At 34.8% G+C, this 27,436-nt stretch overlaps 1 protein-coding gene across 2 annotated transcripts; it reads right to left on the reverse strand.

The window, feature by feature from the left end:
- Positions 1–1,120: 1,120 nt before the first annotated feature.
- Positions 1,121–27,189, reverse strand: LOC148273736 (protein vav-like). Of its 2 annotated transcripts, none has more exons than XM_088238280.1 (16): positions 26,633–27,189; positions 21,071–21,246; positions 18,288–18,347; positions 16,076–16,262; positions 13,578–13,748; positions 13,126–13,377; positions 12,231–12,350; positions 11,155–11,271; positions 10,321–10,485; positions 9,242–9,444; positions 8,308–8,425; positions 7,078–7,223; positions 5,316–5,447; positions 3,852–4,001; positions 1,760–1,928; positions 1,121–1,453 (listed from the first exon to the last, which is right to left on the reverse strand). In XM_088238280.1, the coding sequence occupies exons 1-16, from the start codon at positions 26,849–26,851 to the stop codon at positions 1,376–1,378; spliced, it is 2,463 nt and encodes an 820-aa protein (XP_088094406.1). In that variant the 5' UTR covers positions 26,852–27,189; the 3' UTR covers positions 1,121–1,375. The 2 variants fall into 2 exon arrangements, with proteins under 2 accessions (XP_088094406.1, XP_088094407.1); XM_088238281.1 differs by lacking the exon at positions 26,633–27,189 and adding an exon at positions 25,986–26,254.
- Between the last annotated feature and the right edge of the window lie 247 nt (positions 27,190–27,436).

Consider the following 27,436-nt stretch of genomic DNA (forward strand, 5'->3'; position numbering starts at 1 on the left):
TTTACAACGTTGAAAATAAGATTTAATCAAAATATTAACTAAAACAATTAAAATTATTGCAATCAAAATTAAGTGAAGATGTTTTGAAAATACACAAAACAGCTTCAAAATATTTGCATATTAAATTTTAAAATAAGAAAATTATGTTTTCTTTGAACGTAATCCATCAAAGGAAAATATATTATTGCTACATTATTGCACTAAATAAATTTGAATAGAAATTTGTATTATCATCAATTCAGAAATGAGGCCGATCATAAAAAAACGGAAATCCTCGATTCCTTGGAAATATAGAATAATTCAACTGTGTTGTACAGCTACCGGAAACTTTGAAGAGAGCTACATTTTATTTTTATTCATTTAAGGTTGTCAATTTTTAAGAAATTGAGATTTCTGTTTGAATTATGGTAGGTCTCAAATGTATATTGCTGTTTTATCAAATATACATATTTATTTATGTCATTTTATGTAACAACTTAACATAAAATCACATTGATTTATTACTGTTACCAAATAAATTGATAAATAATTGTAAACCATGCAAAACTACACCACAAAAGTAACACGGCGATAATTCTATGCAGTACCAGCTCAAAATAACGTGTTTTAATTTTGTTTTTAGAAGTACATAATTTAAAATGGGAATTAAATTGTAATACGGATATTTGCTAAATTTTACTAATAGTTCCAGGCTTTCATTGAGTATTTAACTGATTTACATATAATTTCTTAGATTTTTACAGCCTTTCAAATACTCTAGTTGTTAAACTGAAATAATGGAAACAACACATGGCATAAGAGTCCGGATAAACACCGTCCAATTGAGGGTGCTGGTGTTCTAATAGCTTACCTCTTAAGGTAACACTTAAAAACCAGCAGCAACTAAATTTAAAAAATGCTGGGCTGGTTATATCGCAAGGATGGAGGACAAACAATCTTAAGGGCTTGCATATATAATACCTCAAAATATATAATAGGAAGCATTATGAATTTTTGTGTTTGTCCGGTCGCTGCACCAATAACTTTACCAGGAAGGCTTTTCTGTCGATTCTCAAGTCTGTTAGTCAGCAAGCTCTTTCCGGGGTTGGATGCGAAGGAGGTAGTGTTCAACATCAGTAAATTAACTCCTTAGACGGTGTTTAATAAAAATTATCAAATTTGGTGTCGCTAGTGTTAAAATCAGTAGTAGTTACAAAACTCTTTTTCGTCTCCATTCACATTGTTTTTGAGATGTTTCTGAATAGAATTAGCGATAATGTCGTGACCTGTTGTAGTGTAGAAAAAACTGAGTGATGCATGCAGAGTTGTCATAATGCTGTAGTCTGTCAGAAGTAGAAACTAGTGAGGAATATTGGTGAGTAGATCTAGGGTAAGTTCAGTCGAGGCTCCCGAGAAATTCAGGGTCTTCTCTCACACAGTCCTTAGGGAAGTAGCCGGATTGACTGTCCGAGTGCTGTGGAAATATACATATTGCGTAATATAGCATTGAAACATCTGTGTTCTTTTAATTTATCCAAATTTTTAAATTTTGGGAGCCATTTTCAACGAGTTGCAACTAACTCGCTACAAATTAGAAAATGAGAATAAAGTTGCGGTAGAGCAGGGTGCGAACCTCGAACCTTTGATCCGTAAGTCCTCGACACTAGCCACGGGACTACGACCTGATTAAATTTTTAATTACATTTTAGCTGACTTCTCGAGGTTCTGGCTCTATTTTACGGACCAAAGAAAAGCATAAATATGATTGATGGGCGCTTACTCTATCTAAGGGTCGGCCCTTCCACCAGCCGCGAGCGTCTCCTTCCTTACTGAGGACCAGCACCTTGGCTCCGCTGCGCAGTGGTAGCTGACCTGCGTCTGAGGGTCGGAAGTCGTGGGTGGCGGTGGCAACAACGCGACGGAAAGGCCAGCGCAACACGACGTTTAGCCTAGATATACAAAAAAATCATTTAAGAGGAAACAGGTACTAAAAAATTGTACAGGAGGAAAAATATTGACTAACACAAAATACGTTTTTCCACTTGGGGTGGCGATTATAATTTTGTGTGGGTATTATCTGACTGAATCGTTGATCCGTGTTAATTTTTGCGGGGAAATAAGCGTTTGCGCGATGATGGCAATGCGGAAAAGAACAGTAAGCGGCCAAACAAACCACAGCAAACAAAAATCCTACCTTTAGGAAGACAGGAAAGGGAATCAGGAACAGGAATCCGGATGATATCTCTAAGTCCTGGCTTGTTCAGATGCGGGCAGATGATTAAAGGACGAGCAGGTAAAGTTATGAACATGCGGTAGTTGACAGAAATTATCAAGAAGAGAAAAAATGTGTGATTGTTGATGCTGGTTGCTACGGATATGGAAAATTGTTCCCATAGCAACCGTAGCTACCCATGGCCATAGAGACGAGGAGAATAACAAATATTGAAAGTTGGGAGATCACAGAATGGGTAGGATAGGTGGACCTTCATCCACTGGCGGTCCATCCGGCCACAAACCACTCAATCCCATCAACCACTCGCGCAACCACCACTCATAAAACCTCTCATAACTTGTTTTTTTTAAAAACATATTTTTGCATTGAAATTTTTTACACAATGGTTGGTAAACTGATATATTTTTTAGTGCTTTTAGGAGATTTTATACATAATAACTTTGCTAATGTGCTAAAGCAGAAAGACGCAAGTTGAAAATAATTATTTTGAGATAAACACTTCTATTTTTGTTTTGTTTTTTTATGGTTTATAGTAATTTAAATAAGTTTTCTAATATAAAGAAGTTTCAAAGGTAAGAAATGAGTTCATAGATATGATTTAATCATGTTATTGGCATTAAAATAAAGAAGTTTCATATTCAACAATGTCTTGAGAAAGTCCCAATGTTTTCAGACTGGCCGGATTTCCTCCCTATGCAGTTATTTAGACCTAAATTTGTTGCAACAGAGAGGGAAACATGGAAGTCTAGGCATTTACAGGGCTTATGACCTGTCATTGGCTGGTTTAAGTGGCCACTTTACACGCTGTGTAACATTCACTATTCTGCCCATGTTTAAACATCTACATTTCCTCAACTCTTCCATCTGTTGACTTTTGTGAAGTAAGAGCCGAAACCTTTATCATGTGGGTGAAAATCATCTGGCTGAACAAAAAAACTGAAAAACGGAACAATTTTCCAATTTCTATACTTCTTCTTTTCCAATGACAGGTCAATGTAAATGCCTAGACTTCCATATTCCCTTCTTAAAAATGTTTTCCTCTCTGTTGCGACAAAGCAAGTTTCATATTATTAAAGAAAATGCGGTTTGCCGCTACATATTTGCACGAGCCCGGTATATGGAAAATTGATGCTCTTTAGCAAAACAAATAATAAATTTTTGTGTTCTCTTCGGAAATTAAACCCGGAACCTTCTGTGATTGAGTGTATTTTAGTTAATAAACCACGAATTCTGCCCTGGAAATGAGAATTAAGTTGCGAGATTCGAACTTCAGACTTGATGTGTGAGTCCGCCACACAACCACCGAACCACAATCCGGTTTAAATTGCTTACACACTGTGTTAGCATTCGTTTCACTCGATATAACCAGAATTAGAACCCGGGACCATAGTTTGGTACGCGAACGCATCACAATGGTTACCAATCGTCGAAAATTCCAGTTCCATTTGGCCTGATGCAGATATTGTTTATTTTTCCATACATATATTTACATAGAATTTTAATTACAAAAATACATCTTAAAATTAAGCTATAACATAATTTGGAAAATATGCCCACAAAGACTTCAGCATCTGAGCGTGGGGCATTCCTTTTTTAATGATTTAAAAGTTTATAGCATATAAATAAACAAATACAATACCCGACGAAGTTTTCTCCTAAGCTGGTCTTCTCGTAGTATGACACAAGCTCTACTATGCTCCGGAAGAATCTCGACTCGGAGAGGAAGTAGTGTTGTACATTGTCTATAGGGCGCCTACAAACTCGCATGTGTTTCACCGTGTTGTCGGTTCTAAAATCAATCAATACAAACAATACAGCGAGTCCGTGACATGCAATAAGAGTTATGATAAGATGTATGAATGTAGATGAAGTGTGAACCGGAAATCTTCATCAAATCTCATAATTGGTTGATTCATATGAACCAGTGACGTCGTTCAAAGTAGTTTGTTTTTATTAACATATTACAACAGAGATGAAGAACATTTAAGAAAAGGTAATATAGAAGTCTAGGCATCTACAGGGCTTATGGCCTGTCAATGGCTGGTTTAAGTGGCCACTTTACACACTGTGTAACATTCACCATTCTGCCTATATTTGAACATCTATATTCCTTCAATTCTTTCATCTGTTGATGTTTGTGAAGTTAATCTTCATCTCTGTTGTAATATGTTCATATAAACAGCTCCCCAGGGAGTTGAATCCAGTCCTTGTCTACAAAAATTTGGACAAACTCAAAATATAGTTTGTTTTTATCAAAATGTTTTTTATTATTTTTTTCGTACATTTTCAGGAAACTTTGCCATACAATTTAATGCTCCAATTTTTACCGAGTTCAAGAAAACATTTATTGTATCCAATTTCCTGTAGGGCTGAATTCTCATTATTTTATATTTTTATTTTTTCTTTGCCTTTTTCAATAGGTAAACATGAACACAAAAAAAAATCCTACAAAGGCATACACATTTTATTTTAAATTTCAATAAAGGCTATTGGAAGAATGAGATAGATATAAAAAAAATAAGTGCTTATATTAGAACACAATTTTTTTGTTCATAAAAATGAGAAAATTATTAATTAATTAATTTAAATCTGCTTTTTTTATCCATAATTTCAATAAAACTTTAAATCCAAACGAATTCAAATAATGAATCTCTATCATATCGTCCTTATGAAATGGATTGATCAGTTTTGGGCCTATGAAAAATGAGAGTTTACAATAAGGGATTTCAAGTAAACTATTCAACTATATCTATTAAAATTTTTAGGAAATAAATGTTGGCACATAAAAACATATTTTAGACATTGCTGACAATAGATTTCTCGTAGCTTCAAAAGTTCAGTCTCCTGAAAAATTGGTTTTAACATTTTTTTAAAGATTTCAGTAATCCCAAAATTCCCTAAATCTAACAGGTTTGGTTTTTAATTGTTTTTTTATTATTAATTTTTTTTTTTTTATTTGAAAATTTCAGGTCAATCAGAGGTCATATACTAACTTGAATATTTTATTTTGAATTATAGATATGCAATAATGTAGACTTTTATAGCTAAGAGTTTCTGGTGACAACTCATGATCACGAGCAGTGGCAGGTTAGCGTTTACTAACTTGAGGCTCAGGGCGTACTGGGTGTCGTGGGGTCCCTGCGTGGGCTGGGGACGAACACGCAGGAGGAAGGTCCCGTCCACTCGCCTCTCCAGGCGGGTTGTGGCAACATCTCTCCCCATCTCCCCCACAAACCTGCAAGTATTTATTTATTACACATAGCCAACTCCACTAAGCATTATAATAATATCCCTATCTGCACCCTGAGGTGCATAGGACATTGAACGATCAATCGATATGTTATGCGAATGATTAACAAATCTATTTTACCGCTCTCCCCGAGATGTAAATAGTTTGGAAAATCACAGCAACTCTCCAATTCAATCACAGGTTGTGATTTTACCCCAAGTATAATTATAAAATGTAAGAGGTATTCATTAAGATTCAAATCTTTCTCTTCAATCTCAAGTAAAAAAGAAATGACGTTACAAATTATAATTGTACAGGGTTCAACTTTTAAATGTTTAAAATAAAAACATACCGTTTGTTGTTCCTACAAACTAATCCGATCATGTCAAATGATGTCATAGAATGCCTGCAAGTCAGCCGTTTGTACAGTAAATGCCCATTAAACCAATGTTTTCTTTACTATTTGTCAGTTATGTTTCCTCGTTCAGGTGTGATTTTATTACACTGACCAGAACTCGAAACAATAGAGAAATATCACATACTACGAATACCGATAAAAACACGTGAAATGGATTTAGAAAAGTTCATTGTATTTTCAAAAGCAAATGAAGAAATGTTTTTGAACATATTTTTAAAAATAAAATTATTAAAAAATATGTCTTTACAAAAATGCGACATGTTTGGCCTTGAAAATTGTGATGTCAAGATTTGTGACGATGTTTTATTTAAATTTAAAAAGTTACAAACAAAGTAAAAAATTTAACCGAATCGTGAAAAGTGACGCGTGGCCAATGCAATGAACCGTTTTTGTGGGATTTTTAAATTATACAAACAAACCATCACGCCGTTTCTCCGTAAGGGTAGGCAGAGAGGATAGAACGCCACAACACTCTATTTTTGCATACAGATCTCGCTTCCTCTACATTCACACATCTTCTCATGCACGCGCGCCGATTATTCCGACTTTTGACATGTCCATCTTTAAGTATTTGTTGGATTTGGTCATGCCATGTCTTTCTCGGTCTTCCTCTATTTCTGCATCCATCAACATTCGCATTGTAAATATTCTTACAAACCAACACAGCACCCCTTTCTTGATTCTGTCGATAATGCGTGTCTCAGCCTTACACACTTCACGGATCTCGACATTTGTGCACCTATCATGTATGATGTATCGTTTCACCACACATTCGCCCGAAAGATCGCATTTCGACAGCATTCAACCTACTTTCATTATCATTGTTTATAATGGAAAAAAATATTTATAAATAAATAAATAGCGGTGATAATACAATAATTAATTAATTAATTATTAACATTTTACAACAGAGATGAACAACATTTAAGAGAAGGTAATATAGAAGTCCAGTCCAGAAGTCTTAAATGTTCTTCATCTCTGTTGTAATATGTTAATATTTGTTAAAATTTGGACAAACTCAAAATATTGTTAATTAATTAAGTAGTTATAATTGTTTATTTGCTTTGTTTGATAGTATATAAACAAATTAAAAAATATTTTGAAATTACTGAACTTCGTCATTATAGGTAACTGACGAAGAATTGAAGGTTACTCTGTTGACTAATTATTGTAATCGGAACACAGGTGGTTGTTTGAGTGATAAATTAATATAGTCACCACATGTAATAGTGCAGGGTGTGGTCTGGTGGGGTGGAGAGGGCGGGCGGAGGGGGAGGGTGGGAGGGCCGAGAAGCCCCACAGCGCCCCGACAGTTCTATGCAGCCCTTGTGGACACTGCTGCCGCACACGGAACATAAGTAGCCCTGGAATTAAATATAAAACAAATTAAATCACACTCTGTTAGGGAAAACCATTGGCCTATGTACGCTGTTACTTGCGATGAGAAATCATACAATTTTCAATTGCGTGAGCACATCACAACATATTTTAATTCGTAGCGCGCAATTCAACGCTACAGGTGTGTGTGTTTTACTGACTAGATTGTACTGAGTGAAGTTAGTTTCTGTTGGCGGGTGTCTGTTTTGTATTGTGTGAAGTTAGCTGCAGGGTGTAGTTTACTAAAATGTACTACAGTAAAACCCCCTTTTTACGTTTTTCAAGGGAGCACGAAAAAAAGTGTAAAACTGAGGAAAACGCTAAAGTGAGGAAATGAAAAAATAGGAATTACAAAAAAATAAAATTGATTTACTACACTATAGTGTACATATACTTCCAAAAAAGTTGTAAAAACGGTGATAAGTGGAAATTGTCAATATTTTTTTTACCTATTTTCAATGATTTCACTAAAAATATTTTTATATTTTTTCAAACAATATTATGTAATCTGTTTTTTTATTTGATTTAAAAACAGCATGTTTAAATTATTTTATGTGTAAATAAAAAAAAAATTGAAAACAGCATTTTGAATTTGCATAAAATAACTTTTCCCCTAAATGTTGGGAAATTTTATTTATATGGTATCACTTTTTTCTATGGCATCACTAAAAACAACCGTCATAGATCGCAGCAAAATTATTTACATGTATAATTATACACACATATACACGCAGACTTACTCACCCAGTTGTCGCAGGAGTTTGCTGCGTCCATTCTCTTTTTACTTCATTCCTTACAAAGTCAAACCACCGCACACCCAAAATTCTTCTGAGACATCTATTCTCGATAGCGAGGTGCCTCGATTCGCATCCATAGAGCAGAATAATGGTATACAGGCGGCATATAATTTTCACAGAGTAGATTGATAACAGTGACCGAGAAAATTTATGCACCAATTTGATCGTTTTGCCTTCGTTTAACAAACGTTCGAGACAGGCTGCATTTCAAAAGAATAATTGTTACATGCTAGTTAAATAGTACACGCAATAAAAAAAGTAAGCTAGGGTCTACCTGGAATATTCTTCCCTTGAGAAATTTAGAACAGTGATGACAGGTGACTGGCTTTTCAAATGTGTTCAGAACGAATTTGTGGTCAGTACTTCTGCACCCCGCCGGTTCCATGTTGTCTCTGGTAGAACAAAAAAAACAATTCAACATTAGCGTGATTAAATAATACAATGGGGATTTAAGTTCTGCATCTGGGCGGATAAAGAATACAGTTCTGAGTGTGAAAAGAACCGGAACCCTGGACGAGCATTTTTGACTGGATCGCAACTCTGAGGTAAAAATCCTGGAAAACGAAATCGTGTAGCGGTAAAGCTTGTTTACCTGCTATTCTTGAGGTCTTGGGTTCGATTTCTAGAAGGGTGCATTTGAAATATTGGTTTTAAAGGTTCACACCGCAATATTTCAATGTTCCTGGACTGGCACATGCAGCTGATCACTTTCCCCTTTCCGCACCTGATGGTGCATAATGGACAGAGTTCTTTTCAGGGGTTCTTTGTAAATGCAAATCCCCCGGGATTTATAGGAAATCCTTCGTTGAATCTGAGATCTATGGGATAACCTTAGTTATAAATGGTAGTTTTTTTTTTAATATTCGTCATAGTCATTCTCTTTTCGCATCTAATGGTGCACAGGGCACTGGATTGGTATACCAATCGCAGGGTAACTTGATCATTTTTGTTACATGAAGGTAAAGTCAAGAAGTTTTACTAAAATTTGAAGTCAAATGCAATGCATGCATAGAATCACTTTTTTAAAGTGCTTTTGAGGTATTTTATTACGAAAATAGTACCATATAACTTATCCATAATAATACACAGTCCACAATATGACAGAATAGGAGTTTTCTGGGAGCAGTTAAAGAACGGTTAAAGACCCCCGAGTTAGAGCATTCCTTATTTGCCTGTTTCACAGACTGCGAGAGAGTGTTTGCACTCACAGGGCCTCCCGGATGGCGGCGATCCAGCGGCGGCGCGCGTCGTCGGTGCGCGCGTACAGCGTGAGCGCGCCCACACGCGAGCGCCGCACCAGGAGCCAGCGCGCGGGCCAGCGTCCCCCCGCCTCCACGCGCCTCTCCACGCTGCACTGCTCCACGCGCCACTCGCACAGCCGCAGCACGGTGCGAAACGAGTACTGGTTCTCCTGCAAGCGATTATCTATTATTATAACTTCTGCAGGGAGCGACAGCATGATTTGCTGATTTGAATTGCGAGGGAGCGAGTTTTGGTTTCTAGGGGATACGGATAGTTTCATTTGAATGGGTGGGTAGGGTAGTTTTTTTCCCTACCACTAGTACCGAAAATGCGCTGGAAGAAGGAACAGCGCGCATTTGCCGTAGAATCTTACTTTTCTAATGGTCGTTCAACGAGGAAGTTAATAGACTATTAAACTAAGCCAAAAATTTTTTTTTTATTATATAATTATGACATACAATTAAGATTTTTATATTATCAGCACTACGATTTTTTGATGTTTTGTATTTCTGAAATAACTCTGCGTGTGACATCAGAGGTCCGCTTATTCTTCTGCCGATTGGTCTGTTTACGGAAAGCAAACCGGATATCTTTCACAGCTCTCTAATCATTGGTTAATTCATATGAACCAGTGACGTCGTTCAAAGCAGTTAATTTTTATTAAAATATTTATTTTTTTTGGTGCATTTTTAAGAAATTTTACAGGACAATTTAACTCTCTAATTTTTACCGCACGCAAGAAATTATTTTTGTATTAAATTTCCCATAGGGCTGAAGTGCCTCATTGTTGTCATGCAGCATTCCACGCTCACTTCAATATTGCCGCCTGAGCTCGTATTCCTGGCCTCAAAACAATTTTTATGTGGGTAAACACGTTCAGGGAAAATGGAAGTGTGGCAAAAAGAAGATTAGGTCCACGAGATGAGCGTAAAACATCGAGGAAGTAAGGCAGTAATTTTTAAAACGCAAATCAAAACAAAATGGATGTTGGGAATGTGTGGTTTTAACAGAATGGAGCCACGGCACACATAAAAAAACCTCTTACCCGGACAAGCTTGCACATAACCATGACTTTATCGAATACGAAGACGTATCGGGAGCGCAGCTTCAAGTCGTCGTGTGCCTTGACCTTCAGTTCTCCATCCAGCAGCAGGCGGCCGTAGTCTGCTAATCGGGCTCCGGCTGGCAACTCCCAGTTCTGGATGCTCTCCTGGCAAGCGGAATCACAAATGTAAAGACCAATAATCTGTTTTAGAGTGATGTGTTTCACTATCAAAGAGCACATGAGAATAGTTATTTCCGAGTACATAGAGTGGATTCAGAATAGCATTACAAGAGTACACGGTTTGCAAATTGTTGCAACTAATTGAAGGTACTTGACGAGTCTTTCGTCTAGGTACTTTGAAATTAATGAGAGCTAACAGTTTATAATATATATATTTTAATAAATAATCACTGAGAAGTCATATCAATATTGGCTTGGCGTGTCTTTAATCACCTGATGTTTTTAAGTATTTTTTTCATACATTTTCTAGAAACTTTGAGGTGCAATTTAATGCTCTAATTTTTACCGCGTGTAAGAAAACATTTTTTATATCCAATTTCCCATAAGGCTGAACTTCCTTATTATAAAACTGTTTATTTTATGGAATTTGACGTTGAATCATTGGTGTGGACATATATGAAGCAAAGTCGCATGCAAAATATAAATATACGTAAGTAGAAATCTTCTCTACCCCCGCGAGAAGATTTAGAATAGCACCAGTGAAATTGAATAAATACATCAATCTCTTAGCTCTGTCTCCGAACTCTACATACTACATGTTCTTGGAGACATTTATAGATTAATCTTCGATGATGTGAATAAATGATTGATTACCTGTACATTACTAAGTAAGACTAGAACTTCACTGTCCCTTTTGACCTCATTGATATACTGCGCTACGTCCACCATCGCTTCTTTAGCTCTCTCTAAACTCCTAAAGTCCTCGTGATTCTGAAATACAACATACATAAAATGTTATAACATATGTATTACAAACTTCAATTTAAGGCGTACATATTATAAAAAGAAAAAAATACATAAAAGAGAAGTAGTAAGAGAATTCTGCTCCGGAAAACTCTTTTGGGTACATGGAATAGATTAACATCCAGAGCGATGCTGTTCAGCATAGCGGTAGCCCTTTCAACAGGCAGGTTGGTCCTGTATATCGGAATATGAAACAATCTATGCTGACGCTGTCTTAGGCAATTATCAGAAACATACAAACCAATGCTCATCATAATGTCAGGATTATCGACCACACTGCGCAACAATCGATAAAAATGTGTAGTCAAATACACATTCCTTCTAGTCTCTAAACTGTTGTAGCCAAGCAAACCCTGGAGAAACTCGGTTGGGTAGAGTCAAGGATAATGCCCGCACTCTCTCATGTAGAGATATCCCAGAAACTTTTTTTGCAATTTCTCTATCATAAGAGAATACTTCAGTTCATGTGGCCCCCAAATCATCGAGTCTACTTTGCACCGAGAAGTTGTAAAGAGTTCTCAGTACGCGGGTATTTCCGAAAACCCTGGCAGTACGAAGAACGAATCCTAACATCTTCAATGCTTTACCACTGATTGTCTCTATGTGGTCATGAAATGTCAGGGTGCTCACAAATCTTACCCCCAGATACATTTGATGTGGTTGTTGTAGTTGAAAATCGTCAAAAGTTGTCACCTTTATGAAAAGTTTGAGGTCATCCACAAATAACAGAAAATGTGAGTTGATATAATCCGACAGCGATAATTACACTACGAGCCGGTCTTATCTCCATTAGATTTTCTTAATTAGGATTTTATCCATGATTCCGGTTCTATTGCACAAACATATTGTAGTCTTCGGAAAGAAATATCGGTTCCAATATACATACTAGTCGGCTTTATAATACATAATATGAGGATTCATCTTACTGGTTGTGTTTCTTGTACAAGTTTGTCTAGGAGGAGATGGTACTTGAGAATCCTTTGCATCGGGACAGACAGAATGTCTCGCAGTTGTATTCTGCCATCGCTGTGTTCTTTTTGACATTTCTGAAAATAATAAATGAGAAAAAATATACCATATCATTATCCCAGTCACATAAGCTCAGAGTAATAATGCGCGACCCGCTTGTAGGATTATGTACCATTTTGCACTATTGCATAGAACAAAAGTATTAAAAATTCTTGGCTTGGTTTAACAACAGGTGTGTACATTACATTACATTTTTTTTGCACCACAACAGGCCAGGAGGCCTAATTACAGTGGTGAATTACATCACAGCGCACCCAGGCTTGAGAAAAATCACATTTTTAATTTTTTGTGTTCTCACCGGGAATCGAACCCGGAACCTTCCGTGCGTGAGTCAAGCGTCTTGACCACTACACCACGGAGGCCACCGTGTAATGGACGGTTTCATCGCTGTGCTTTCTATTCTCAATCTGAGTACCTATGGCTTATTTTTTTGCTGCAAACTGTAGCTAACTTCGCGATTGATAATCCTAGAATGTTTTATGTCCGTACGTCCAATGGCTCTATAAGAGGTAGAGCATTATTTCTCCGTGTACATAATGTATAAGACTGGTCATAACTTTCGCGATGATTGAAGTTATCAAGAAACGCAATCATAATTTTTAAAAGCCTTTTAGGTAATTTGGAAACGGTAATATGAAACTATTAAGTAGTTACATAAATATTTCCGGTGAAATAAACAGATACCCTTTTCCAAATTTTAAAAAGAAAAAAAAAACTTTTTTATTTGGACCGTTATTTTGAAACCATGTAAAAAAAAAAGTCCAGTGCATGTATGAAGGTCAGTGTCCTTACTGCCAGGCGTTTGGAGAAAACATCGTCTTTCTGCATCAGCACTTTAAGGGTGTCTTGTGCAGCTGTCAGGTTGCTGCAGTAGTCTCCGTAGAGCAAGAACCTCTCCCTCCACGCTAGGAAGGCCTCCCCCAGGCGGGGGCTGGCTCCCGAGCACGGGGGCCCAACGGAAGGGGCAGGGGGAGGGAGAGGAGGGCCCAGCGAGGTAGCCGCCCGGATCTGAGATAGGAAGCCACTATGGATTTCATACAAATCCTGAAATGAAGAAACCAAATTTATGTATAAGCCTGCTCTGGATCAATGAGTTGTACAGGATTCTGAGTGTTTGAGAATAAAACCCAATATTTTCAGTGCGAGGTCACATGTTCACCAATTATCAACCACCCTATTGCTCAGTAATTTAATGTAAGAAAAAAAAAACATTTTAATGGAGAAACAAATAATACATGACTGACCTTGACTCCATAGAAGATTAGCTGCAGGTCTTGCGGTTTCATTACACTAGCTAGCTGCTTAAGAAAGTACTTGTCTATCTTCCCGAGGACGTCAACATAGTTAGATTCTGTGTCCACAAGTTCTCTTATCACATAGTCCCGCTTTTCCAGACTGTGCGATGATGTTGCCAACTGTTACACAAAAATCAATTAGTACAGTAAATGAACAAGAATAAAAATAAGAAAAAGGGATCTCTGAACGGAAAAACATTACAATGTGCCCCGTAAATGATTGAATAAAAACAAGAACTAAAAATATTACAACACACCAGATAAAATATTTTTAAAAAACTTAATTCAAGCTGCATATAGGAACCAATTCAAGCATACATTTATTCGCTATCAGGTTGTCGTTAAATTCATTTATAACATTTTTAATTAATGGAGCAATATTTTGTAAGGTTTACATTGTATACAAGGTTACCTACTGTTAATATCATAGAAGAGTTTTAAAATTTAAATTAAATTTTAAAATCCTATATTTAGATTTATATTAAAGTGCTTGTCTATGGTAAACAAAAACAATATTCTAATTTCAAGCATAACTTTGCTATGAGAATGATTTTTTTAATTTAAAATTATGGAAGTATCATGCCAATCTGTTAGGGTTTACATACGCCTGTTAATTGGCTTAGAAAAAAAAAAGATGACCAGTCTTACACTCCCTTCGCATTCCAGGGACTATGAAATATTCTAGTGTAAAAATACTATGTTGGGAATCAAACCCGAGACCTCTAGCTTGGTAGGCAAACCCGCTGACCACGAGGCCGACATTAAAAAATTTATAAATTTATTTTAACGGGTAACTTTTTTTTTAAAAGCGCAATACTTGATTTCTTATTATTTACTCAAATATTTCAATTTTCAGGCCATTTCCTAAAAGTTGTAAATAACTTGTGTTGGAAGAATGAACCTCGGCCTTTGACCTCGACTTTGGCCTCGACCTCGACCTTTGGCCCGTGAGTCCACAATACTACCACGGTACCACAACCCGGTTTTAAAACGATAGATAAAATTTTTACTGCATATATATTTTAAAGAACAATTGAATATTAAAAAGTAAAAACTTTTGTACAGTAGTTTGATAGTTCATTAAAGAGATGTGCATTGCTACTGCAAATTTTGATATTGGCTGTCATAAATTATTCCGGGATAAGACAGTACAGGAAAAATATGATCTACACATAAAATAATGTACACTGATGGATTTAACAGAACTACAAACCTATGTACATTTACACTAGTAATAATACAACACAAACACATAGAAAACAAAATTGTGCATTATTACAAATAACCCTTTAACTGCAGATCTCACAATATATAATGATACTAATCAGTCTTACCTTTCAGGGGATTGAAAACAATCCGAAGATTCGAAAGCCATACCTTTACTTTGAAAGTAGAGTTGAAGATAAATTCTCCCGAGCGATTATGAAGATAAACTATAAACAATATTTTGAGTTTGTCCAAGTTTTTGTAGACAAGGACTGGATAGAAGTCTAGGGGCTACTATCTACAGGGCTTATGACCTGTCATTGACTGGTTTAAGTGGCCACTTTACACACTGTGTGTGAACAGGCGCGTCTTGGTGCCGGTCAATTTATTCATAACAAACTAAGTGTTCTCCTTTATAAAGGGAAAACGCATAGAAATCTTAGTTAGATTAATCAGACAATCAAACGGTCAGTTAGATTATTGGATAGTGAAAAATATAATATGAGTATATATAAGATTTTTTAATTCTAAAAATGTTCAATTACAGGTTACCGACGAAGATATTTTTAATTTTCAAACAAATATACATATAATAAAATAAATATAAAACAACATTGTTTGTAACCACATTTTTTTCTACTGACCGGTTTCAAAACTACTCAAGCTTCTTTATCAAGGTATAATTAACTTGACACTTTGGGTAGTACACGCAGTGTATCTCGATCATGTGTTACAGGAAAGTAAGGTGATCAGTCTTATGCTTCATATTTAAATAATTAGCATCGGTGTGATCTGCCGTTAAAGAATTGCTTATTGACTAATTCATGCAGTATTGCTAACAAACCAAAAACATATTGTAGTACATGAATCCAAACAGTTTTGTAGACTAAAAAGGTATTACTTTCATAGCATGCTGACATTGTCAAACTGAACTGTACGCAGTAAAATTTGAGTATTAAATGTGGTATTCTGTTGTCAGTTATTGGATCAGATGATATCAAAGTGTTTTGTTGTTAGTTATTGAATCTGATGGAGTCAAAACATTTTTTGTAAGTTATTGGATACGATGGAGCTAAAGTATTTTGTTGTTAGTTATTGGATCAGATGAAGTCAAAGTATTTTGTTGTTAGTAATTGGATTTGATGGGGCCAAAGTATTTTGTTGTTAGTCAATGGATTCGATGGAGCCAAAGCATTTGTTGTTAGTTAATGGATCCGATGGCCACATAAAGTGTCACCTACAGCGTGGGCCGCCTCTCTCCCGCCTGAGGAGAAGGTCGCACTGCGGCTGGCCGAGGTTGTGCGCAGTCGCGGGTTAACAGAGCACAGGTCATGGTAGATCTCCTCATCGCGGATCCGGTCGCAGTAGCTGGCGTACTCCGTCAGGTCCTCTTCTGCGGCCAGCGGCTGCTGGGGTCGTACGGGTGCGCTGGACGGTGGAAATGATAGGATAAAAACAAAGGAGAAATGGAAAATTAAAAAAAAACAAGAGATGGATTTTAAAAAAAAAAAAAGTCCATATAAAGCACCGAAAAACTTACTTAAAAATTTTTAACAAAAGAATAGCCAAAAAAAGTTCAATAAAAAGGATGGAAAATGAACAGAGCTTGAGTAAATAGGAAAAGTGATAGATAAAGGAAAATATAACAAAAAAAGAGTGAAGAAAAATGGAGAGTTTTTATAAAAGGATGTCCAAAAATGAAAAAAAAAAAAAAAGAAAAAAGGAAAATTGACAGGCCGAAAGAGCAACTGATAATGGAAATAGTAAAAAAATAAAAATAACAACGATGGTAAATTGAGATAGTAGAGGAAACACATTTAATAACAATGTTATGTCTAGGGAATTAAATGGTAGGTATGAGTAAATCTGTGAGGGCAGTTGGTGTTGAATTAATAGTTTGATAAAAATAAAAAACACAATGCTAATGGATCGAAAATAAGTTCCAATCCAAAATTCACATTGTACCCATTCATCAAAACATTTAGACATGCACAAATTAATTATAATAATTGTAGCAAAAAATATAAATACCTACAAACATAAAACTAAAACACTTAATACTGTGCTAAATACTTAATTCTAAAGACTGAAGCGTGAACAAATTTAGCTAATATTTTTCTTCACTAAAATAATGACAAAAATTCTAACTAATATTTATCTGCACTAAAACAAAAGACAATATTTCTATGTTTAAATTCAGCCAATGAAACCTCAGGTCGTATGGCGGGAACGTGCACGTAGCAAAGATCTTCGTAAATGGCTTCCACTCGCTCTTCAGAAGGTGCGATGTTTGGTATTTTAAATTGAACCCAGGGAGACTCTGCAGTGGCCGCCATTTCCGAACTATTAGCCGTTTCCTCCTCGTTTGGAATAAGCGCCATCGTGTCATCTTCGGATGCGTCAGCCCTGACATTTGTATGGGTAAACGCTCGTTAAAAATACTACTGGATAAAACATTACGAATGAGAAGACATGATTTAGACATACAAGGTAAAGGTTTTAATTATATTCTAACCAAAAATGCTATTTCAACACCATTTTTCATTCAATTTATTAGATTTTCCCGGCTCAGATGCAAATTGGGTTTTCCAAGTTTATTGTCTTGTGTCATTTGCACGTTGGAAAAGAATGCTAAGGATAGAAAAGAGTGTGACCGACAGTACTATTTCCATCACACCATTTCCCCGTAGATGTAGGCAGAGGATGGATCGCCACACACATCTTTTCTGACATACTTACACATTCATACATGCCCTTCGGTTGTGTCTGCTTTTGACATGACCAGACTTGATATTTTGGTTTATCTGATCATGCCACGTCCCTCTTGGTCGTCCTCGACTTACGGTTACCATTCATTCTTGCCATATATCTTGTGTGAACGACGCACAGCATAATAATCCAGAAAAACACTACGTGCATCTGAACAGCTATAAAATCTAAGAAATTTAATGTGTTTTGTACTATAACAAAGTAGACTTATAATTTTTATAATTTTTAAAAAAAATATTTTTATGATGAAAGTGGACTTTGGTGTTTTATTGGCGTAAAAAATAGCTTAAAGCGATAATTTCTGCATTTTTAACTTTAGCCACTTCTTCATCCCCACTACGGTACCATTTTACTAAGAACGGTCCCTTAAAGTAATCCCGCATACCCAACTAAAACGGCAAAAAGTGGACTCCCGTGTTTTATACTTTAAGGAACAGATATGTTTAATTATTTATAATATGTATATGTAAAAGCTCTATGGACGTAGATAAAGAAATAAATTAATATGCTGACTAGTGTCAAACCATGACTGTTCCTTTGTCAAAGCCTAAAAACAAAATTTTTAAAAAATGTGTAATTATTTTTTTTCAATAAACAAAAAAAAAATTAAACGATTGAACAAGTCATTGGTTCAAATATTAATTATAAAATTAAGAATGTTTGACAATATTGATTAGTACTTACATTGATTGTAGATCTCTATAAATGTCTTCCTGTGACTGTGTTCTCTGAGCAGAAAAACTCCTGTAAAAATATTGAACATGTTTTAGATATTATACTGTAAAAGACATTTTTGGTAATTGTATATATTGTTAAAGGAGCTCAATGTCTCTGGGTATGAATTGAACAAATAATTTGTGCTTTCCTTTTTCATAATCAACCTAACTTTCATTTCTAACCTAACCTAACCTTAGGTATTGTACTTATCAAATGTAGTATTAACAATCCTTTCTCTGTGACTTGAAAAATCGTCTTTAAAAAATCATCTTTCGGTGACTTGTATGAAGGGCGTCGAAGTTAAGTAATTTCTCAAAATAATGATAATAGCAATCTAAATTGACATTATTAAATTTATTTTAAAATATCATAGTGGAAAGACATTTTAGTAACTGAATTAATACAAGAAACCACAGTTTTAGGTCATGAAGAAGAATGACAATATTCGACATAAGTCCTCTGTATAATCTGCCAAACACACAGTGAAAAGGGCAATGAAAGCCGTAGAGTTAAATTGAATTAAAACCGCGGTTTACGAAATTGCATTTTTAAAAAGCAACTCGTTTTTGTAAAAAAATAGGTTTTTAGTATGAGGGAAATTGGATAGGAAGACCCAGTCATTAAAACTGTTTTCGGATAGGTGGAGGGAGTGCTTTCACTGTCGAAGTAGGACATGCAGGACTTACTGTTCAACTAGAGGTTAACGATAAAGTGGACTGTATTATGTAAACAAAAGCGAATATCATTCATTTTTGTAAAAGGTTGGAATATTTAAGAAAAGGAACGGAGCACGGGAGTGGACCTATCTTCAATGTGATATTGATGCACTGTTCTTCATTAGTAATACACTGAATGATGAAATTCATTGCACTATGAATTATTTTACTACTTTTGAGCATCCACCATTTTTCTTTCTAGGAGCATTAAAACCATAATCAATGTATGTTTATTCATAATTTCACTGTATTTTTTTTCCTCTTTTCTTTTTTATACTTTTGAATTATTTTACTTTGTTTTGGTTGAGGTATTATTTGTGTCTACTCTTTTATTATAAAAAATATTAACACTAATGTCTAAGCACCCGATGATAAACCATTAGTTCATTGATATAATATAAGTCTAAGGAAAAATAAATGATAGCAGGTGGACACCCAGAATAATTAAGTGGAGACCGTGGGCAAACCAAAGAAGTGTTCAAAGGCCACAGAAAAGATGGGTTAATGACATTGCCTCTATAGCCATGGATGATGAAAGCGGGTGATAGGAAGAAGTGGAGACGTTTGGAAGAGGTCTTTATCCAGCAGTGGAGAGATCAAGGTTAAAGAAGAAGAAAGAAGGGAAGAGACCATTGCAGGAGATTGCTGCGAGATATTGAATAGATTTTATATATATATACTATTAAGCGTGTTGTCCAGATGTTTATTGAAATATATGTTTAAGTAATAATTATAAATGTTTATTTTTGCATGCTTCCACTTTCCATTATGTTGTATCCCAACTCAACACAGGACTCTTGGCCTCATAGAGTTAGGGATACTTTATTATTTTTTTGTAATATATATTTATTTGTATAAATAAATATTTGAATATAGGTTACAAATTAAAAATACTTTAACTTATTTATTTGACCAATTAGCGCTCTCAACTCTGTTTCATTGAAAAGTTATGTATTGAATTTCTTTTGACTTATTTTTTTTAATGTACCTACACTTAAGAGAATATTTAGTTTTATAAAATTATGGATGGGTGGAATGGTGGTGTCAAAGTGGGAGGTCAACAAATATCAAATCTGAGATATGCAGACGACACGACACTGATTGCCAAAGATGAAACCGAGCTAGTAGAAGCCTTCATACGGATAGAGTTGGAGAGTGAGGCTCTGGGTCTGAAAATAAATAAAAGTAAGACAAGGCTAATGATTGTAGACAGAGATGGCAGTCTCATAAGAACAAGACAGATGCAAGACCTTGAACTAATAGATGACATTCGAGATGTGGTGTTGGAGAAGGCTGCTGCGTGTGCCTTGGACAGCCGGAAGGACGAATGCATCGATACTGGAAGAGCGCCATATTACAACTCGTCTATCAGTAATGTGTTTGAGAAGGATACTGTCTTTCTTTGGACATATTGCTAGGCGTGAGCCAGACAATCTAAAAATACAAAAATATCTGGCCGAGTTGAAGGTAGGAGAAGCCGGGGTAGAATTCCATATAGATGGACTGACTAAATAAAGGTGGCTACGGGGCTAAAATTTGATGAGTCAGTTTGTCGGGCTGAGGGCAGAGTGGAATGGAACAGACTAATCAGAAGTGTTCATGGTGATCACGATCCTCAGCATTGAGGGACCGACTTGGAAGAAGAAGAATAAATTATCTTTGCACCGCATAATATTTAAAAGTCTGAAGACGCCGTGAACGTGACGTGAAAGTGCTAATTGGTCAAACAAATAAGTGGAAGTGTACAAAGTATTTTTAACTTGTAACTTATATTCAAATATAAGTTATTATATCATTACAATGGAATTCCATCAAGAATTGACAGTAAATAACTTAAATCAAATCATTATTTTATTGTTTATCAGCGCAAGTATTGTTTACAATTTTATATTTTATAATGTAAAATGTTCCGAATCCAAAGTCTTTTGTTTTTGTATCTTGATGTTAAGGTAGGTACCGTGAGAATGGGTCGAGGAAAGGATAGAAATGAAAGGTATCGATAAATGGTGTTTTGTGCCAAACACCTGGACTTACTGTATTCCCTTGGAGCAGGCCTTGGGGCACTGGCTGAGGCGGGCCAGGGTGCAGAGTACCCGGTGGAAGTTGCTGAGGTCAAACAGCATAGACGGGTCGAACAGGTCGGCCTCCCGCAGCTGCAGGCGCTCGTGGCACGCCTTCAGGAACACGCGGATGTTGCGCAGGCACAGGAACTGTACACACAAACACGAGTGTCAATAAGTTGAATCAAAACTAAATCTAAACTTACACAGGTTCAATCTAAACTCACATAAGTCCGGTTTCAACTCGAGCAAGTTTAATCTCAACTCACGCAGGAACAAAAGTAATTCACCGAGGTTCTATCACAAATCACGTAGGTTCAATATAAACTAACAGTAGTCGGATGTTGGTCGTGAGAGGTAGGATTTTACATATTTTAATAGTCAAAAACTATTTTATATTATTTTAATGTTGCATTTTACGTCAAAAAAGTGTATTTTCCTGGTATACTTATGAAAATATTTTTTCAAGGAAGGGTGATTACGGAAGTTAAAATTAAATAAACAAAATAATTATTTTATTTTTTATATGCGCCTAATCTGGAAATAACTTATCTCTTGAATACACCAGAGGAAGTGATAGATGCATGTATAAAAAACAGGAATTTTACTTATTTAATTATAAGAGACACAGACTAAACTCAACATTGAGGGGATCTAAAAGCCCAGCATCCCGCAGCTGTAATAAAATCCTCGGGAACCCTGTGCCAGCTGCGCTTAGAGGAAAATTAACTAAATTATTCCTAAGGAATACAAACTCCATGCAGATAAATGAGCGAGAAGGATGTATGAACAAAGGTCAGCATGCCATCCCCACCCCTTGGATTCCCTTCAATATCTCTGTTTGATTTTAATAAAAAATACTAAATTCAGTAGTATGAAAAATAAAAGTATAAAATACACAGATTTGATTGGAAAATTTTATGGTTTGATGTAAAACTGGAGTATCAAGCTATGCTATACAATATTCGCTCCACATGGTGATTTGGTTTTTATTTTCAATTTGAAGAAGCAAAAACCTGAAAAAAACTCTTAAAAAATATCAAAGTCGTATTGTTTTTTCAAAATACAATATTTTATCTATAATTTCAGTCATTTATATTAGGCGCATATAAAATATAAAAGAAAATTATAAACTATACATAAATTATAAATCAGACTAACTCAGGCTTAGTCGTAGAGTGTAACTTTGAAAACAAAGATTGTTCACGTGATTTGAATAGAATTACAAAAAATCCTCTCCTGAAAATATATGTTTCAACTGAATGTTGAATATTGAAAAAATAGTCCTCAATTGGACTCTTTCAATACAGGCTTGACTACTTCAGATTTTAAAATAAATAACTTAATAAAACAATTATTTAGCTTATGTAAAACAACAAAATATCGTTGGTCTTACTTAAAACTTACTTTTGTTCAGGGGAGAGTAAAAACAGTTTTTACTTTAGTAACAAATTATAGCGAAGTTTTTTTTCAATACACATTAAAAAAAATAGTGTAACACTGTAAGAATATACAAGTTTTACACACATACAGATTATTTGAAGTCCTAACAAAAAATGCTAAAATATTGTCTTTGACCATTGTGGACTTGCGAGTTTTACAAGTTAGGGTGATGAATCTATGTATCTTTTGTAAACAAAAACATTGATTAATTAAAAAATATATTGAGATCTATTGACATTTCTTAGTAGAATTGCAGTATAATCACTGTTTAAATGCTAACACGTATTTTCAGCTTTAACTACTTCTTTATATTGACCAGTGACAAGGTTTTGTCCCAACCAAACTATTATATTATGTTAAAATAGAAAAAACTACCAAAGTGTAATTTATTACTTCTGTAATGATTACAGAAATTTAATGAAAATGATGGATAAGTTTTTCAATGACACAATAGTTAGTGACTTTGTTTTTACTCAATGGCAGAGAATATGATTTGGACATAAGTATTAATTTTTTCACAGCATGCACAGATGTCATGATCATGAAATAAATATGGAATAATGTGACTTGATTAATATTAAAATGTATATTTGAAAGCACTAAAGAGTAGCTATATTTTTATCCAAAACATTTTAGTGATAAATACTTAAATTAATAAATAGAAAAAAATATATATATGTGTCACCTGCAATAAATTTCTCAGCAGACTAATTTTATACCTACATAAATTGAAAAGTTGTAACAATATTAATTATTTTTACACTATGTATGTGCATAAATACTACTGTCAGTTTCGAGAGTATGTCTGTCAGAATTTGTATTTATTTTGTAAAGGCAAAATAACAAATACAGCATTAAGTATTTCATTTATAATTCAAAGTAAAAAAGCTATTATTTAATGAGAAAATGACTTAAATCTATTGTGTTTATATTAGCCACACAGAGAAATAGCCTTTACTGGTGTTCTATATCTAGTACACACTGCCGGCAGAAATTTGAAATGCTTTAAGGATCAAAGAGTAAATTGTTCAAGAGAGAGAAAAGAAAATTTCAAAATAATGTGTTTCTTTTTTAAAAAATCCCCTGACTGACCGAGCCATCGAAAGAGTTGAGAATTTTAAATATCTAGGATTGTATGTAAGGGGAAATTGGAGCCTTTAAAAGAGCTGGGGGTGCAGCTAGCAGTGGCGAGCCGTGATTTATTTTATAGGTAATCTATTAAAAATGTTCAATAATTTGTACTACATATAAAGTACTTACATAACATGTAAGTAATGTAATTATAAATGACTATTTTTTTTGTGGTTCTGTGAAAATCAACTCAAACAACAATTATTATGAATCACGCGATATACATAGTTTTATTCTACACTATTTTAATAGAATACTAAAATTGTACAAAAGTTTATTAACAAATACCACAATGACATTCAGCAGATATTTACATCATGATCTGTCATTGACAGTACTGTCAAGACTTGAGCACTGGCCGATTTCTTTTAAAATGAATAATACCTAAAACGGCCACTGCAAACGCCACCTGTCCTATGTGATACATAATATGTCAACGGTATCCCATCAAAGAAAAATAGTCATTCGGAAATAATGTTCGAAATACTAGTTTTCAAATAAAGAATCTTCTAAAAATATTTGTAATCTGGAAGTTTGTTATAGTACTAAAAAAGCCGACTTGGGTTAAAGATGAAAAATACAGTGTACTTTTTTGTCTGGAAGAATAAGCTGAGGTAATCGGCTAGTTTCATCGTTCAGTGAGAATGGACTGGGCGCTGGCGCTGGGCACACTTCATAGATATTTTTTGTAGAAAGATATAAATGGTGATTTATAATAAATAACGATTATTTTATTTATTTTCCCATAAACATGGTTACTATAAATTATTATTATTAAAAGTCAAATATGATGGTAAGCTGTGCATAACCACTTACTTTGACGATTCGCCCCTGGCAGCTAGGAATAGCAGGCGCAGTTCATAGTATAAAGGCTGTATGGAGATGGGATATTTACTTGGTGAAAACCAAATGCCACCTATATCCAATCTCTTTTTAAAATTTCTAAATGTAAAACTAAATCTTTTCAAAATTCATTTGTAAATAGAACCTGCCATATGTGTAATCAGAAATTAAATTGTATTGATATTAATAACATATCTTTAACTTCTTTTAAAAGTGAAATTTCCAAAAATAATTCAAGTTATGATGTTGCGCCTTGAATCCGCAGCCTATATTATGCAGGTGATGTGCAGTTCTGTATGTAGGCACATAATAAATGAACACTGTATGGTCAACTATATTTGTATTATTTATTGTAATGTGCAACTGTGTGACCAATATTCATTTACATTTCTAGTAATATTATAAGTTTTGTATGATTAGTTATTTTATGTTATGTATAATTTTTATGTGACAACATTTACAATAACAATATTATGTGGAAGCCTCTAATTGGACTTTATGATATGTATTTATGGTATAATTGATTCTTATAAATGTATAAATGTCTGTTGGCTTTCCAATGAAATAAAATAAAATAAAATAAAATATAACGAGTGTATAACACCTATTCTCCGCTACAGATGCAAATCATGGCAACTCACTAGGGCCTAAAATCAATCCATCTGAAGATTTGAGAATTTTATGTAACCGGGAGTGCTTGTAAAGGAAAATTGTTTTTAAAAATAGCTGGCAGCTAGGATTAGCAGATACTGATTTTCACAGTATGAAGATTGTTTCGAGATCAGATGTATAAGTTATCTTCATTGTCATATACCGTGTACTCGATGGTGGATAGGGTACTACACAAGAACACCAAATGTAAATATTTCAATCATCTGTTACATGAAGATAAGGTGATCAGCCTTACGCTCCAGGTGCCAGTCCAGGGACAGTGAAATATTGACGTGTAAAACAGGAATCGAACCCAAGATCTCAAGCACGGTAGACGGATGCGCCAACCACTCCACCACGAGGCGGAATCATATTTACTCGTTTTCCTTTTTACGATTTTTATCTGAGAGTAGCTGATGAGTGGAAAACACTTATCCGGGGTTCCGGTTCTATTTCACACACAGAACTGTATTTTCATCCGCTTGAATGTTGATTTATAATTTCGAATCCGTAAACGCTCTGTTTATTAAAAACCACATCAATACATCGACATAACTAACACAAATCTATACACGTAGATCTGCACGAGTAAGAAAATATGGCTGCCGGAGGAGACCATACAAATGCATTCGGCATATAACATAATAAGATATGGCTCATTTCATTAAGTAAGTACTGATTTAAGTCAAGTAATTTTAAATTTTAGAAAGAATAATAATTGTCATTGGTTGAAAAACAGTTGGCCTCTTTTTTTAGTTCTCTTTTTCACTGGGTTCGCTATTATGATAGATTTAAATATTTTGAAATTAGAACATACTTACGATTTTGTTTTTTAAGTCAATCAAACACATCGTAATATTGATATTATTAGAATAAGTAACTACTTAATGTAGTTTTACATAATATTTATGTAACTCTTTATTATGATGCACTGATTCTTTTAAAAATGCATTTAAAATATATAGGTACGTGGTAAAACTAAATGAATGCAATCTACCATTTATGTAGCTAAAAATGTGACTCGGGAGTTGTTATAGAGCCGAGCAGATGTTCCATGACTTATTACTTATAGATAAACAAAGTGAATGACAGCTATTGTATTTGATGGCAAATATTTGAACAGTTTTTCAAGATGTTTCAAGCCTTTAGCACTAAAAATAATAAATTCAATCAAATTTCCTCACCACATACAACTCCTTTTCCTATCCGAAGCATCAAACATTACAAAGTGTTAAAAAATCGTCAAAAATCAAACCGAAATATTCATATGCATAAGTGGATGTTTAGTCTAGGTTGGGTTTGACAGTTGTAAATTCGACATTTTCGTTTAAAACGGAAACCCAAGTAGACGATTATCAATGTTTTGGTAAACATGACGTCAATTACTGGGGAAAACATTAAAATGGGATATGTAAAGAGAGATTCTGCGTATGACATTGAACTTTTACTAGGAATTGAGTCCACGAACCTGAGCCATCTGCGGCCTCATGTTTACGTCCTTCATGTCTACACTTCCAGGATCGATAACATTTAGAAGATTGCAGAGTAACACTCCATCCCTGAGGGTATAGGCCAAATCCTGGATGGTGCTTTGGGGCCAATTCGCCTTGTGGTCTGGCCGTAGGAGACCGCATCTCGTTAACCATGAAGCACATTCTCTCCACAATTCTTCACCCCCTGTCGCCATTTTCACAGGTGTATAGTATCACATAACACTGATTATGTTTTTTACAATTCTATTTATATTCGGATCCCATTAATAAATACGGGTTAATTGATCATTGACACACAAATTCTACAGCAAACATCACCAAACACCACTTTTTGACAACTTAATCAAGTTCGTTCGGATATCAATTAGTTTCTCTTATGTCAAAAAATACACTACGCCTATTGGTTGGTTCCATTTGTTCCCTGTGTCGATTGGTCGAAGCTTTATAAGGACGATGTTGAACTTAATTCAACGAACGAAGCGATAGATTGACAAAATATTTTCTTATCTTTCGCCATGTTGTGATGGTGAATGTAACTAAAAATACCGCCATTTTTTGAATGCTTAGATTCAAACATTAAAATTTGTGGGTTTTGCGAATTAGATTTCATATTTTTTAATGAAAACATTCGAAATATTCACCTATAAAATAAAGGAAATCCCATTTATAAATTAAATTAATGAAATGACGATTATTAACAATTATTAATAAACTCAATGCAGATAAAATAAACGAAAAATACATTTAGAATTTGCATTCTGGCTTTAAATCAGTCTGTA

This window comes from Micrasema longulum, unplaced genomic scaffold, assembly GCF_059751315.1.
Source record: "Micrasema longulum isolate JH-2025_06_02 unplaced genomic scaffold, ASM5975131v1 h1tg001854l, whole genome shotgun sequence".
NCBI lineage: Eukaryota > Metazoa > Arthropoda > Insecta > Trichoptera > Brachycentridae > Micrasema > Micrasema longulum.